General features: G+C 35.8%; 1 protein-coding gene across 4 annotated transcripts in view; it reads left to right on the top strand.

Moving 5' to 3' along the window:
• Positions 1–16,636, top strand: part of Lama2 (laminin subunit alpha 2) — a 621,901-nt gene that overhangs the window by 271,125 nt on the left and 334,140 nt on the right. For all 4 annotated transcript variants that reach the window (XM_085842707.1, XM_085842706.1, XM_085842705.1 and 1 more), the window contains exons 11-12: positions 7,069–7,209; positions 10,313–10,486. In XM_085842707.1, the coding sequence (XP_085698833.1) occupies positions 7,069–7,209; positions 10,313–10,486 (315 nt within the window). The remainder of the gene's footprint in view (positions 1–7,068; positions 7,210–10,312; positions 10,487–16,636) is intronic.

The following is a 16,636-nucleotide window of genomic DNA, read 5'->3' as shown; positions in this document are numbered from 1 at the left end:
TATTTTTTTCTTTGTTCTGTATATTCAGTGTTTTGATTATTATGTGGCAGGTGGAGTTTTCTTTTCTGATCCATTCTATTTAGTGTTCTCTAAGCTTCTTATATTTTTATAAGATTTTCTTCCTTTAGATTAGGGAAATTTTCTTTTATGATTTTATTGAAAATATGTTCTGGTCCTTTGAACTGGGAATCTTCTTCTATTCCTATTATTACTAGGTTTAGTCTTTTCATAGTATCCCAATTTTCCTGGATGTTTGCATTAGAAACTTTTTAGACTTATCATTTTCTTTAATCGATGGATCAATTTCTTCTATCATATATTCTCTGACTGAGATTCTCTCTTTCATCTCTCTAGTTCCTGTTCTCTTACCTACATTTTCCACTAAGGGTTTCCTTAGTTTGTGTTATCTTTATTGCTTATATTTTTCAAGTCCTGACCAGTTTTATTCGTTTCCTACAGCTGTTTGATTGTGTTTTTCTCTATTTCTTTAAGGGATTTATTCATTTCCTCTTTAAAGAACCTATAATCATCATAAGATGAAATTTAGAGTTATTTTCTTGTGCCTCAGCTCTGTTAGGATATCCAGTATTTGATATAGTAAGGTAGCCAGGTTCTGGTAGTGCCTGACTCTTGTAGATTGTGTTCTTATGCTGGCCTTTAGCTATCTGTTTGTTCTTGGTGTTGGAAGGCCTGGCAATCACTGCTGTCCACAGGCCTCTGGTAGTCACAGATGGCAGCAGGCCTCTGGGAATACAGAAAGAGCTATAGCCCAGGCAATGGAAGGCACAGAGAACCTTGGATGTTATTTGAATTGTTGCTGGGTAAAATCTGTTTGTTTGTTTGTTTGTTTGACTACTTTAGTATATAGGAAGTCTTATAAATAACATTAAATAAAATTTAGCTTGTGAGAAGTGAAAACACTCATTTCTTTTCATCTTTTCCTAGACCACAACTTATTATGTAACTTAAGATCTGTGTGTTTAAAGAGTATGCACTCAGAAAACACTACTAATTAAATATCCTCCCATGTGTTGATATATTGTAATACTAAGGCTCATTAAAACACATGGCTTCATGAAAAAAAAATCTATAATTGACTACATAGGCCTCAAAACCTAAACGTGCCTACAAAATTGTTGAAGCAATGATCATTTAAAAAAAAATAACTTAAATGTCACCATAGATGTTCTCAGCAACTTTGTCAATAGAACTCCCAGTTGACTAACAATTGCAGTTAAAAACAAAGTGCTGAAGTTGTACCTAATTTATAAGGAGGCAGCTTCGTGAGAATGAGACAGGAAAGCTATTGTGACTCCATTTCTCCAGAGAGAGGCTGTACTGAGGAAGCTATTGCAAAAAGAAAATTGATGTCAGCCCAGCGGCCTCTGATCTGAAGAAATCAGAAAACAAATAAAGAAGGGAAGCTACCTAATAAGGCTTTGCAAATTGTGGTGAAAATTTGTGGAAAAATAGCACTGAAGAAATAAACAGCAGCCACTAGAAGAGTTTTGTAGGCTAGACCACAGTGTTGTTTAATTAAGCATTTGACTATGTACAGTCAATCGAAATATTTGACCAAACAAATATTTCCAGGAGATAGGTTTTAGTTCTGGAAGGAGAAAACCATCAATTTTACATGTCAAATCAGTGTGTTTCTACAGTCTGTGTATATATACAGTCTATCTGAAGGTTTATAATTAGGATTATAAGGGTACTGTGACCAAGCAGGCCCTTGAGGGTCATGATAATGCAAAATAGTTTGTATATATTGAGAACATGAGCCTCAAGCAAAGTGACTTTTTAATATCACAATATGGAAGAATGTATTATTTAGATTATTTACAATGGGAAAATAATAGCCTATGATTGGTTAACATTTAAAGTATACAATTAGAATAACAGAAATGTACAGTAAAAATGTATTAGGAACTTCTATAACGAAAATATTAAATCTCTAAATTGTGCCATTTCATCATCTTCAGTGTGAGAACTGTCGTTACATATATAAATTGGGGAAATCAGTAATGGACTGTAAACACTTAAAATATTCAAGTGAACTGACAAGAGCTTTCCATTGGAAATGCTAAGGGTTTTAACACAATACACCCTGATGAAGATGAAATTAAGAGGCATTTAATATTTTTAAAACATCAAATTATGTTAGAAACTTTTAAAAAGGTAACAGCCCAAAGAAGCAATAGAACAAAAAGAAGGAGAAATATCACAGTAATTAAAATAGTAGTTGTCATAGTCCTCTGATGTGCAGTTTTCTATTCTCTAACTTGCTTGCACCAGAGAAGCTCAGCTGTGACTCAATGAATGAGTTATAGAAAGTAATGCTGTGCAGGACATTTATGAACAATTTAGTATTTGTAGCAAAAGAAATTAAGTTACACAAAGATCTCACCTGTAGAACAGAACCTGTAGAACAGGTTCATTTTCTTTCTAGGAGTCAAAACATGCAAGTTCCAGATCTCCAGTATCAGAGAAGATCTTTCTGTGTTAACTGGCAATATGATAAGGGGGATAATGAGACTCAGAGACAGAATGTTGACTCACAGGCTTAAAACAAAACCACAAGCTTAATGCCCTAAACCTGCAGAAAGAGTGAGACACAGGCCTCCAAGATCATATTTTAGTATGAAGGTACTAATTATATAGATGATTATATAGCATACACTGTAGAAATTGGAGATCATTTTGCATTGTTAAGGCACACATAAAGTTTCCAGAATCTACTTCTGTATTTGAATTACGTTATTCTCTATGTCATGGAACGCATATGTCATACCACAATGTTCTTTAGTAATCACTTCAAAACCAATATTTTTAAAGAAACATTTTTTGACACAATGTCATACATACTTCTTTCTGAGGGGATTTGGTAAAGGGAAGAGAGCCTACCTAATAAACCTAGAAAGTATAGAGTTGTAATAAACAAAACAGAATTTCTCTGATTCACCTTTTATTCCAAATTTAAAAGGCCCTGTAAGTAGGAGTATTAGATACTTTTCTGGCTACCATGACCAAATAAGCAATATGAAGCAACTGGAGGGAGTGATGGAGGGAGGGAGGGAGGGAGGGAGGGAGGGAGGGAGGGAGGGAGGGAGGGAGGGAGGGAGGGTGAGCTTACTGTGACTTAACAAGTCTACAAGTTCAAGGAGAGACAGTCCTTCATGGTGTGGGTATAACAGGAGGATAAGGTGACTATAATCAGGGAAAATAGGATGAACAGGAAGAGGACTACATAATCAGACCTCAGAGTCTGATCCTGGTGATTCATTAATTCTAGCAGGCTCTATCTCCCAATGGTTCTACAAGCTTCTAGAATAGTACTTTCCTATAAAAAAGCAAGAGTTAAGTGACTGAATCTATAGGTGCATTTCACATTCAAGGTAGCCAGAAGGATCAAACATGAGTAGGTCCTATGTTTTATATCCGATTTAGCCGTGTGGTAATGTGTCTCAGGTAGAACCTGATGGCAAGATGTGCTTCAGAACATTAACATGAAATCTACTTGTAAAGATGGCTTTATGAATCAGGTCAGGTTTAGATTAGAATTACTGAAGACAGAAGTGCACAGTACATGAAAAACAAAGTATAGGATATTACCTATCCTCTTTCAGCAGAAGCTTGCAAAATGCTAACTCTCCTACCATTTGGAGCAAGGAGGCAGGGTTGCCAACTAAGAGGGTCATTCAAGTCCTATGTTCAGGGACTTGTCAAAGAGATCGTTCCCATTTGGAAAACATTTACTTGGTCAGTAGTATTCGCAAAGTCTCACTGACACAGCATGGCTCTGAAGTCTCCAAATGAGCAAGGTAAGACATTCACTAGAGTGTTAATACAAAATAGGTAATGGGAATGTATGCCCCACATATACAAAGTCAGTCTATCCGGCTCTTTTACTGATCTTTTGGTTTATTCCCTGTAACACAGCAATTGTCACCCTGTGGGTTTCTACCCAGTTGGCAAACTCCTCTCCCCTAAAATATTTACATTTTGTTTCATGACACTAGCAAAATTATACGTATGAAATAGGTACAAAATAGTTTTATGGTAAAGGGGTCATGATATCACAAGGGACTGTATTAAAGAGTACAGCATTAGAAAGCTGAGAACCACTGGTCTAACATACATTCATTATTAGACGATGGGTGTGAGCATCCATAGCTGTTGAGTTAACCCATTTCTCTGCTATGTAGTGGTGAAAGATCTCTGTGTCCCACTCTCCCACTTCTTGTAGGCATTTACCTGCCTTTGTCAATTCAAGTGCCTCAATTGTAGTTCTGAGCTTTGTCTCCTGCTTGTCACTCATTGATTATCTTCCATTGCCTACGAGAAGAGGTCCTGTCTCTTAGGACAGCCTTAAATGTCCCTTATTTAAGAGTAGGGCCTTTGGTTTTTCATGTCAAATGAAATTCCTAGCACATAGGCGGTTTTTATTATGTTTATTTTGGAAGGGTAAGTGACAAATGAAGCTTGCCTCATATTAAATATTTTCCCTATCTTTGCTAACATGCATGTCTTTCTATCTTACTGATCAAGTAGAATTTTTTAAAACTATGCCTCAAGGTTTATTTGAAACCCCTTTCCATCCTAAAGACTCATAAAACCTGCACAGGAAGGACCTGTACCTCATTATGTGTGTTCTCATACATTAATTTGCTTCTGAGATACACTATTTTCCACCTTCAGTAAAGTTGATTTCAGGCATATCCTTTTATCTAGACAGACACTGGCTTTTAAGAACAGAGACCTTGACTCTATCCTCATCTTTACAGTACCCCTTATTCCCAGTTTAATGTGCTGCTTCAGGTTATAAGATTAAATTGAATATGCAGTAATTTGTTCATAATTTTTCTCAAGGTCACCTAGCAAGGTAAGCTGGAGCAAAGGAATATGTAGCTAATGTCTAAAATGGTCTAATTGTTTATCTCAGTCTGGATCTCAGGAAAGTGGCATTATTTGCTTTCAAATTAGAGTAAATGAAAAGTAGACTGGACTGAGCACAGAAGAACATGGTGTTCAGAACAGCTGTACTGTGTCCTCAATGGAAAATTCTAAATTATAATTATCAAAGTGTTTCATCTTTTCTGCCTGTGTACGCTTTTGAAGATGCTCTTCACTTCACTGCTTTGGAGATTTTTTTGTCCCAGTGGGTCTGAGAGTGGATTGATTACTCTGGCTGACATCTACTGTCTCAATGTATTTGGAATCAGCCTAGAAATGTTAAAACTGGTGAAACTTTTAGTAATCACACTTCATTACTATACATATCAAGATACTAAAAATTATAATATGAAGTAACACTGTAAGCATGCCACCTGGTTGAGGCTCCCAGATATGCACAATGAGTTGGAATTTTAAATGGGTCCCAGACATGAAGAAACAAAAATTGAAGTTTAAGTAAACTTTTTTCAAATCTAAGGAGAACATCTTTTTTGGTTCTTGCAAGTTTCTCCTTATTGGGAACCATTTTCTGTCTTCTGTTTTTCTCTATTTTACCAACCCATCTTTCAATCTTGGCTTGCTCAAGTACATTTGTGTATGTGTATGAATATTTGTCTGTGTGTACATTTGTGTGGAAGCTGGACAAGGCCATGCTGCATATGTTTCTCTACCACACTCCACCTTCATATTTTGAGACAGGCTCTTTCACTGAATTTGGAGCTTGCTAATTTAGCTTGGGTTGGATAGACAGGAAGCTCTGGGACTTCCTGACTATGGCTCCTCAGAGTTGGGATTACCATATTATGCACCCAGAATCCTACTGCTTTGCTTGTTCTTTTGTTATTGTTGTTTCTTTGTTTATTAACTTGGATGTTGGTGCTAAAACTCCTATATGTCTTCATGCTTAGGAATCAAGCATTTTGTCGCTGGATCATATCCTTACCCCTTCAAATGTTTTAAATAAGTCTCTACTGTGTGCATATAATACTTTGGTATGATAAAAACACTACCATGAAACATTTTTTTAATCTTAATAAAATCGTATAAAGCCAGTACTCAACATTGTCTAGGAACCTGCTATTTTTCTGGGAATATATGCACACAAGGGTTTCTACCTCTGACTAAATATTACATGTGTTAGGAGAGAATAATCTTTGTATGCCAGGATATAGTTTTGAGCTTATAATAAAGGAATGCTTTTAAAGCTATAGAAAGAGCTGGGGGAAAAGTTAGCTCCTGAAAGAACGGGAATGATGCACAATGAGGTAGAAGAAGAATGCAAGGAAGAGGATATGAGTAATCACACATGCCTAGGATGCTAGACATGTATTTTCTGTAGAAAGAAGCCTTAATCTGGAAGTCTTGGTCAGGATTAACCACTTCTTGGAGAGATTACACCCTGTCCAGACTTTGATTTATAGTCAGCTTTCATTCCTCTGAGCACACATTATAGCTTCACCTATCAGCAAATATGTTTTCCATGTACTGGGATGAGGTTTAATGAAACTAATCTGGAGAACAGGCACCAAACAAGAATATTTTTCCATAATATTACTATATTAATAACTTACTAGGCAAGTGTGCAAATGAAAGCATTGTAAAAAATATTAAGCTGGAAGAAAGTTTCCCTCTTTTCTATTTATTAAGACCAGGAAAATGCTGTACATATTTGCCCTGAATTCTCCACATCTCAATTTTGTATGCGTGGCCTCAAATCCATGTATTTTAACCTGTACTATTTTGTATAATATAAATGTTTTAAGCTTGTTACATGTTTGAAGATGAAGTTGCTTCCTAACACAGATTTCTTAGGCTAATACTGGCCCCACTTTCAATAGATGAACACTATTTTTGATTTATGATAATTTTTAATCTATGCTGTTAATACAGATCAAAATAATAAGTTTGAGTACTTTTTTAGCACTCAGTAAACCCCACAATACACATAGGCTGTGATGTTAGAACAATAGATCATAACAGGAAATCTTAGAGCTGCTATCTATAATTACACACAATGGATGGAAATGTAAAGTTATACTTTCTTTATGCAGGCACAGATATCACTCTTCCTTTGAAGGATGCCTCTGTTGCTAACACAGCTCTCTACATTTTCAGGAGAATGTTGAAGGTGAAGACTGTAGCCGTTGCAAATCTGGTTTCTTCAACTTGCAAGAAGATAATCAGAAAGGCTGTGAGGAGTGTTTCTGTTCAGGGGTATCAAACAGATGTCAGAGTTCCTACTGGACCTACGGGAATGTAAGGATTCTCATTGCCCCTACACCCTGCCCCATGTGCCTCCCTTTCTCTGTTACTCTTGTTCTGTTGTAGAAAATTGAAAAAACAAACAAACAAACAAACAAAACCAACAGAACAACTCTAGTTACAACTTAAACTTGAATAACATGAAAGTGCATGGAATTTCATTCAAATACTATTTCTGTATTTTTGGCTCAAAGCCTTTCATATTTTTTATATGTAGCCTAGAGAGATGACTTAGTGCTTACTGCTCTTGAAGAGGACTAGAATTTGCTTCCCTTTTCCCACAACAGATGGCTCACAGTTACATGTAACTCTGACTCCAGGGGATCTTACGCCCTCTTTTGGCTTCCCATACTTATATACATTTACCTTACCCACATGTGTGTGTGTGTGTGTGTGTGTGTGCCTGCAAGTGTACACACACACAGAACTAAAATAATCTTTATTAAAATACTGTTTGAAATGTATAGATGGATTCCTCTCTGAAGTTGATATAGCTGTTGTCAAGTCCCAAGAGTGAAATATAATAAAAATTGTGGTGCTTTCCTCCTAAGCACAAGAGGTATGAGAAGAAATGTAAGAGCACCATAGTAAATATTGCAATTCCATTCATCAACACATTCCATGTGTCACTTAAGAAAAACCTGACTTATTACTTCTTCAGCAATAACTTAGAGTATCTTTCTCCAAATAAACTTGTTTTATATCGTTACCCACATTGCCCACTGTGCTTCCCACTGCCTGTCTGTGGAGAGCCATTTCTTCCCCAGTAGAAAACATGAATAGTAAACAAGGTCTGGGAATTGCTACATTTACATTGGCTGGGCTTTGAGTGCAGAGCATAGAGGGTTCAGGCTGGAAAGAAACCTTCAGGGTGGGTGAAGAAGGAAACTTCAAGAAAAAGGCCTCTGAGATACTTGGTGTTCCACCTGGATAGCTATTAATAGATTGTGAACTGCAGAGTAGCATACAGTCATGTTCTACAGACTGCTACTCTGAAACACTACTTCCTAAACACTTCTTTCTCCCAGCTTTGATCTGCCAACAAATCCAAAACACAATCATCTAATATTGATCTGTTTATATTGCTTGTAAGTCAAGTTTGAAATAAGTAGTTTCTGAATGCACTCATATAGCTAAGTGTGCATAACTTTATACTTATCCAATGTATTGATTTCAAGGCAAACCTCAAGGAAATAATAACAAATGGACTCAAATTCTAATTTTACAGAATCATGCATAACATCTCTGATAATGCCACCAATAGATTTAAGTTTCATGGCTTCTCATGGACAGGGGTTAGGTAGAAAGTCTTCGTCTTCAGAACCTAGGTATACACTCCTACCCAGATGTCTCAGAACACCTAAAGACAGCTAAAGTCTAAAAGGGAACCAAAGGTCAGAATTTACTATTGGCTACCTAGCCAATGGCCTTTAACATTTTCTTTTGACTAAAGCAGTCTTCACTATCCAAAAACTTTTAAAATGATCAAAAACTAATCAGTCTCTACATAAAAGGAAAATTAAAATTATATGTGTTATATACATTGTTAGTCTTATTACTGTGATTGCTATTGCTTGTAACATAAATTATCTCTTAGGCAGTAAAATTCTGAAACTGGCTGACTCTGTGGTGAATAACCAAGGTTATCAGCTTGTAGTCTGAGGAGAGGGTTCCTCTCAATCTATGCAAAGACATCTGGGTCAGAAGGACTCTCATTTAATCAATGGTTTATTCTATTCATGGAAGAAAATTTTGAATAGACTATTGGGAGACGGTAGGAATACTGGATGTTGGGCCTGTTCAGAGGGAGTAAGGCATGGTGGGGCAAGTTTGGGGAGCAAACATGATGCCATGAATTCTTCATCTTTATGCCCTGCCCACTGGCTGTCGTGAGTTAAATGGTTCTTCTCTACTACTATCTGCCCACTGTGATAGACAAATCTGGAAAATGGGAAAAAAATAAAGTCTTTCCCTCTGAAGTTGTTGATGTTGGGTATTTGATCACAGAGATGATAAAACTAATGCAAGCCTGGAATCTCCTAGCCTTCCAGTTCAGCCAACAGTTTTGTCTATACAAGATGGTTTCAGTTGGAAGTGGGAGTGTATACTTGACCTTGACTGAGGTATAATAATGTAAAGCAAATCATTACTCATCTTTTATTCCTCCTTTAAAATGATTTCTTTCTGGGCCAAGCTATGAGTCCCCAGAGTACTTCTGATCTTATGGTTAAGAATATATGCAGTTTGGGGAGATGTTGTCATAGCAACATTACTGTGGATTCAAATGACCTGGAGCCTCAAAACAGAAAATTTATAAAATAGGAAGACAGGAAATATTGAATGAAAGGAACCTTTTAGGTCCTGCATGTATGATTTCCTTTGTCTTCTGCCTTATAAATGCATATACAACACTTGTGAAATATTAGGTTTAGTAAGACAGTAAGAAATACTACTGAAGTGAAAAATGTAAAATTCTAAGTCAAATTATTTGATATATTATATAACATTATAACACCTGATATAAATTAGAATGGATTTCTATTTTTGGTTCAGTTAGCAAAGGGGCCCGAGTTTAAACTGCTAGTGCTCACATAAATTGCTAGTGCAATGGGACATCAATAATCCCAGTGGCAGGAGACAGAGAGGGGGAGGATCCCTGTGCTTGAATGCAGTCTCATTACATCAGCACCAGGGTAAGCAAGAGATCATATCCAAACACTAAAAGGTTTGAGGAACACACACACACTCACACTCGCACTCACGCACACACAAATAGTACTTGGAATCACAGTTTAAGGAAACAGTAAACTGATCATGACATAGTTCTATCAGATTCTCAAAAACTTCAAGTCAAAAATAAACAATGGTTTCTATGTGAGTGTATATGGTAATATTGATGATATACATAATATATATATATATGTATATATGCAATATATATATATATATGTATATATATAATGTTTACAGTGTCTGTAGCTTTTCCCTACTTATACTCAAAAACCCCAGTCAATATGCCAGAGGGACATGCTGCTGCTGTTTCTTGTTTGTGTGTTTATTTGTGTTTTTTAACTGATGAATTTATATTTTCTTTAAGATTCAAGACATGCATGGTTGGTATCTCACAGACCTCCCTGGCCGCATTCGGATGGTTCCCCAGCTTGATAACCCTGACTCACCTCAGCAGATCAGCATCAGTAACTCTGAGGCCCGGAAATCCCTGCCAGATGGTTACTACTGGAGTGCACCACCTCCATATCTGGGAAACAGAGTAAGTCCATTTTTGACATTCTTCTTACAACTGTATTTTAGCTGACCTATCTAGAAAGTGAGTTGATTTAATAAATTTAAATGAAATCATACACACACTGTATTACATTTATAGAAGTAACTAAAGGAGATAAAATTGGGCATTCTGTATGTGGCATGCCTGATGTAATAGGAGATATCAAAGGCCTGTGGTACCCTTAGATTTTCATTTAAGTTCCAGGTAAATTTTTGAAAAACATATTTTAGACATTGGAGGAAGCTATGGTATGTTTATTTAAATATAACTGCTTTTTACAGTAGTCTGGGGTGGTTTTTTTCTTTTTTTACAAAGTTTTCTTTGTCTCAATTTTATCTTAAAACTGATAGGCAAAGTAGTTGCCTTTACCCTGCTATCTAATATTCATGTTAACTGGAAAAACTGATTTATTATGTATCTATTTTAATACTTGCTATGAGGCACATGAAAACTACATGTTTTATAGAAGTTGGAGATAGAAATATCTATCTATAAGAAGATAGAACTTGCCATATTAAAAGCACATGTTGTCTTCAAGCAGACATAAATAAAATACATAGAGAGATAAACAAGGAGACTGGCCTTGAAAATTCACGATGTGTGTGTGTGTGTATGTGTAAAGCTTTTTCTATTGTACATTAATTCTCTCTAGATGTATTTCTTGATGTTTAGAATTCTGTTTTCTTTTGCCAAACCATTTGTTAAAAACTAAATTTAAGAATTTTGTGAATATTTTTCTTGTAATGAAAATTAATATCTTGTCATGGATTAAGTTACCTCATTAATTACACCAGAAGATGGTGATGGGGTAACATTATCACCTGTCCTTTCTAATCATATATTGTCAATACCCCCCAAAAAAGCAAACCTTCATTGGTTAAGTAAACAAAAGTATATTTACAATTATTGACTGTATTGCCTAATATGTGAGCAATAGTAATAGAAATAATAGTAACTCATATATTAAGTGAATGGGAATTGGTAATTTAGTTGATTGAAACATTTCTTCTCATAGCCAGGTTCTTATTTTTAACAGGCTTCTAAATACTACTATGAAAAATGTGTAAATGAATAAAGTAGGTTTTCAATGAGTATGTATTTTAAAAGAGACAGCATATGTTGCATAAAATTCAATAGCTGTGATAAAATATAATTAAACTTTTATTTGCTAGGCCTTTTATGACTTGAAGTCATTTGATCCTATTTAGAAATCTCCTATATTCCTGACAAGAACAAAACAGCATGCAGCTTGAATTTCTCCTGCTTAGCATTGCCAAAAAGTAAAAATAAAAATAAACTTCTTTTTACTCCCAAAAGGAGCTTCAGGAAGAAATTTGGGTCAAAATCTGAGGAGTTTCAGATCTATCCTTCCTTCCTTCCTTCCTTCCTTCCTTCCTTCCTTCCTTCCTTCCTTCCTTCCTTCTTTCCTTCCTTTCTTCCTTCCTTCCTCTCTTCCTCCCCCCATTGTATATTAAAATTTATTTAATTAAAGGCAGCTACGAATAGAAATTACCATTATCATATTTTCCATTATTTCTTTTTTGGTCATATGCCTTTTCTTTCTGTTGGCTGAAAATCAAACCAACAGAAGAAAAGCAAGCAAATGGGATATTAAATAACAGCAGAGCAAAGAACGTGGACATCCTGTTCATAGTGGTTGGATCCCAAAGATAACTTCGCTCCTCTGGCTGAACTCTTTTTTCTAACCACCCACAATGAAACACTTCATATTCCACAGCAGATCTTTCTTACTCCACAAAGCCCTGCCTACTTCTGTCCCAAATTCCATTCAGTGAGCAAAACGATGGTAACGGAGTGTGCAAATTGGTTGACTATTGAAGGCATTTTCTAGTGTACCGTGAAAGCCCTCAGTGGATTGCTGTCAGCTTCCTCAGTATGAATGAAACAATTTGCCTTAATAACTGAACCATATAAATTTTTGATACTACAATAATACTGCCAGCTCTCAGAAATTACCACAGTACATCTTAACTGTCATGTCACATCATGTAAATTATAGTCATGATGACACACTTAGCTTGCTTGATTTAATATCTTGCTAAGGAAATGGAAAATTGTACCTCCTTGTTTGTAAATTCAATAAAGTCACTTTTCTAAATAGTTAAGGCTAAATTTTTTTCTTCCAGTAATTGCCATTTGAATAAGAGCTACTGCCAGAATCTGATAAGAATAGTGCATCGTGATTTTCTTTTACATCTGCTTAATCACTGAGTTTTATTGATAGGCATGGTTTGTAGGCTGTGAGTATACTCCCCTCTACTGTTTTTAGGGTTAATTCATAAGGTAAAAATTTATGAGATGTAATCACATTTTCTTAAATGTAGATGGAACAGATTCAGGAATGTTTTCTTATCTGTGTAGTTACACAGCTGCTTGCAATAGAAGAGAGGGAAACTGGGCAACTGCTCCCATAATAATGACAGCTCTTCTCTCGCCTCTTAGGATCATAACCACATAAAATACACGAGCCCCTTCCTGGGACACACTGTGATAGGACACAGGTCATCCCGCTTGTCATTAAACTCCAGAGCACAAGACAATTTAATGAAGAATACACTTTATCCTGTGAAACAATACTACTCTGTGGAAAGTAAGCCATACATAAGGGGCTGGAGGACTATGTAAGGTAGTGGATGAAGCTCAGAAGAGTACAACCCATTGATGTGTCCACCAATAAAATGTGACCATCTCAACTATGAACTAATTCCTCAATAGTAATTATAACATGATTTTTTTTCTCCTTAATGAGCAGATAGCAGGCGCCACTTGTGGGTTTTGTTTGTCTGTTTTGTTTTGTTTTAGTGTAATTTCCCCATCTAATTCTCCAGTGTTAAGTCAGCTACCCATGGGTTGCAGTGGATACTGTTTTTATTTTCATATCCTGGGCAAACGTCCCTGCTTGGTTTTAGGATATTTGTGGAAGAGGAGATGGAAACAGGCTGGGGAGGAAGGAGTCAGAAATCAGAGAACCGTTATAGCAGCTGCTGTTCAGAAATAGTTTGGGAATTTTAAAGTTGGCCTAATTTACTGCTTTGTTAAACTCAGCATGGCTGGACCACTGATGACATCATTTGCTTAGGGTTCCCCCTAAAAGACTGAAATAGTTGTTTGTAGCATCCAAAAGTGGTTCTCTTAGTCCATGGAATTCTCTGAGAACCAGCTTCAGTAACATGCCTAGTTTTATTCATACTCTGCTGTTAAGGTTTGAAGTTATGTCTCTGAACATTATTGAATTAAACTTATGTGATTTTGTTTTTACAAAAATAATTCTTCTTTTCCTATATCATCTATTTCTGTGGCTAGCATAGAGAAACATTTCAGTTCTTTCTGATGCTCATAATGCATGCAGTTAGGCAATAAGACCCTCTTGATGAAAGCCATTCCATGGAGGAACTTCTGTACATGGAAAAGTTCCTTTGTTGACTTTCTTTGGAGAGACCACATCATGTCTGTATCAGAAGAAAGTAGATGTTGAATCACTCAGAGAGCAATAATCTTATTACATAAAAAGGCCCTAGAAAACACCTGGATTTATGGTACATGCTTAAACAAGAATCAAAACAAAATTATTTTGATTAGTCTATTGACCTCCAAGTGAGAGTTTGTAAGGGAGTTGAAAGCCATTTTTAGGGTTATATATCTAAAAAAAGATAAAATGACAACATTCATAATTCTACATTTCTCAATAAGCAATGATTTAGAAATAAAGTGAGACCCAGGAACTATTTTCTGCCTGGAATAACATATAGAAACTCTTATGGATAAGTGAGAGAATTAATGTTCAAACCTAAAAAAGATAAAAAAAAAATTCATTGACTATTTTTCCTATGTAATCTGCTATGCAAAAGTACCTACGGCAAAGATCAGTTCAATGTCACAAGGAATAGTCTCACAGTAAAGATATGTCATTCCTGTAATAGTACTTTGATATTTACCTTAATTATCCTAGGAAATTAGTATAAAAAGAACATTTTATACTAATAATAGCTAATAATAAATGTTTATGTGCATTTTATTTTACTTAGTTTATAATTAAGTGAAACAGGCACAAAGATCTTTTTAATTAAATGAGTAAGTTAAGTTAGATAAGGGAATCTTTCTAAATATTTACCACCCTTCACAGTTAGGCATTGTTTAGAGATTTACTTACTTACTTACTATTTACTTCTTTGAGTCATTGGCTTTCAATCAAAGTACCAATGCAACCTATCCAACAGAAAGCAAATGAGTAGAAATAATAAAGGGATTGTGAAGCCTTAAACCTATACTCTATGTTCTTGGGAGACTGAGGCAGGAGGTTTGAGTTTAATTCAGCATGGGCTATAGGACTCTATCACAAGCAAAGATAAAACAGAGGTATTAATATATTTGAATATAAATAAAAAGAGTGGAATGCAAATGGCAACAGGTGAAATACAGACCCAAACTTGATAATAGAAGGAATAGATCAAGGGACATAGGAACCCCACTCAGGCCAAGGCAAGGGTTCCTTCTGGCTTGTAACTGTGCCATGAGCAAACCCAGCACTCTGGCACCCCATGCAGCCCTGCAAAACCCAAAGAAGGATTGACTCCCAGGAGCTCTGACACAACAGGATATCAGGAGCTTGGTCACACTAGGATTTCAGGATCCAAGAGGTATCTTAAATCCCAGGCGATCTGACACACTCAGGATCTCAGAATCATAGGATACCAGAATCACAGGATCACAGAAACAGCTGGACTCTGAGGAGTTCTGACATAATCAGGATCACAGGAAGGACAGATTCCAGTAAGAGATAGCAAGGGCAGGTAGCACTAGAGATAACCGGATGGTAAGAGGAAAGGACAAGAACATAAGCAACAGAAAGCAAGGCTACTTGTCATCATCAGAACCCAGTTCTCTCACTACTATGATACCTCAAACCACCAGAAAAGCAAGACTCTGATAAAAAAAAAAATCACATGCCATGATAATGAAAAAAAACTTTAAGAAGGACATAAATAACTTCCTTAAAGAAACACAGGAGAACATAGGTAAAGCAAACAGCTGAAGAAATTGAACAAAAGCATCCAGGATCTAAAAATTGAAATTGAAAAAGAAAAATGACCCTGTAGATAGAAAACCTAGTAAAGAGACCAAGAGTCATATATAAAAGAGATAAAAGAGAGAATCTCAGGGGCAAAAGATACCACAGATAACATTGAAACAGTAGTCAAAGAAAACTCAAAATGCAAAAAGATCCTAACTCAAAACATCCAGGAAATGCAGAACACAATGAGAACACCAAATCTAAGGATAATAGATATAGAAGAGAGTGAAGATTCCCAACTTAAAGAGCCAGTAAAATCTTCAACAAAATCTTTTATTATAGAATAAAACTTTGCTAACCTAAAGAAAGAGATGTCCATAAACATACAAGAAGCCTACAGAACTCCAAATGGACTGGACAGGAAAAGAAACTCCTTCCATCACATAAGAGTCAAAACACAAAATGCAGAAAACAAAGAGAGAATACTAAAAGCAGTAAGGAAAAAAGGTCAAGTAACATATAAAGACAGACCTATCAGAGTTACACCAGATTTTTCACCAGAGACTCTAAAAGCCAGAAGATCCTGGGCAGATGTCATACAGAACCTAAGAGAAAACAAATGCCTGCCTAGGCTATTATACCTAGCAAAACTCTCAATTACCATAGATGGAAAAAAACAAAATAATACAAGAAAAACAAAATTTACACAATCCTGTACAAAGGATAATAGATGGAAAACTCCAACTCAAGGAGTGAAACTACATCCTAGAAAAAGCAAGAAAGTGATCTTCTTTCAACAAACCCAAAAAAAGATGGCCACACAAACATAATTTCATCACTAAAACAAAAATAACACAGGAAGCAACAATCATTTTCCTTAATATCTCTTAATGTCAATGAACTCAATTCCCCAATAAAAAGACATAGACTCACAGACTAGATACATTAAACAGGAACTATCATTTTGTTCCATATAGGAAATTCACTTCAGTGACAAAGACAGATGCTACTTCAGAATAAAAGGTTGGAAAAAAATTCCAAGAAAATGGTCCCAAGAAAAAAGCTTGAGTAGCCATTCTAATATCGAATAAAGTTGACTTTCA

The sequence above is a fragment of the Mus caroli genome, unplaced genomic scaffold (genome assembly GCF_978045245.1).
Source record: "Mus caroli unplaced genomic scaffold, Mus_caroli_1 scaffold_9, whole genome shotgun sequence".
Taxonomy (NCBI): Eukaryota; Metazoa; Chordata; class Mammalia; order Rodentia; family Muridae; genus Mus; species Mus caroli.
This window is presented reverse-complemented; position numbering and strand designations above follow the sequence as displayed.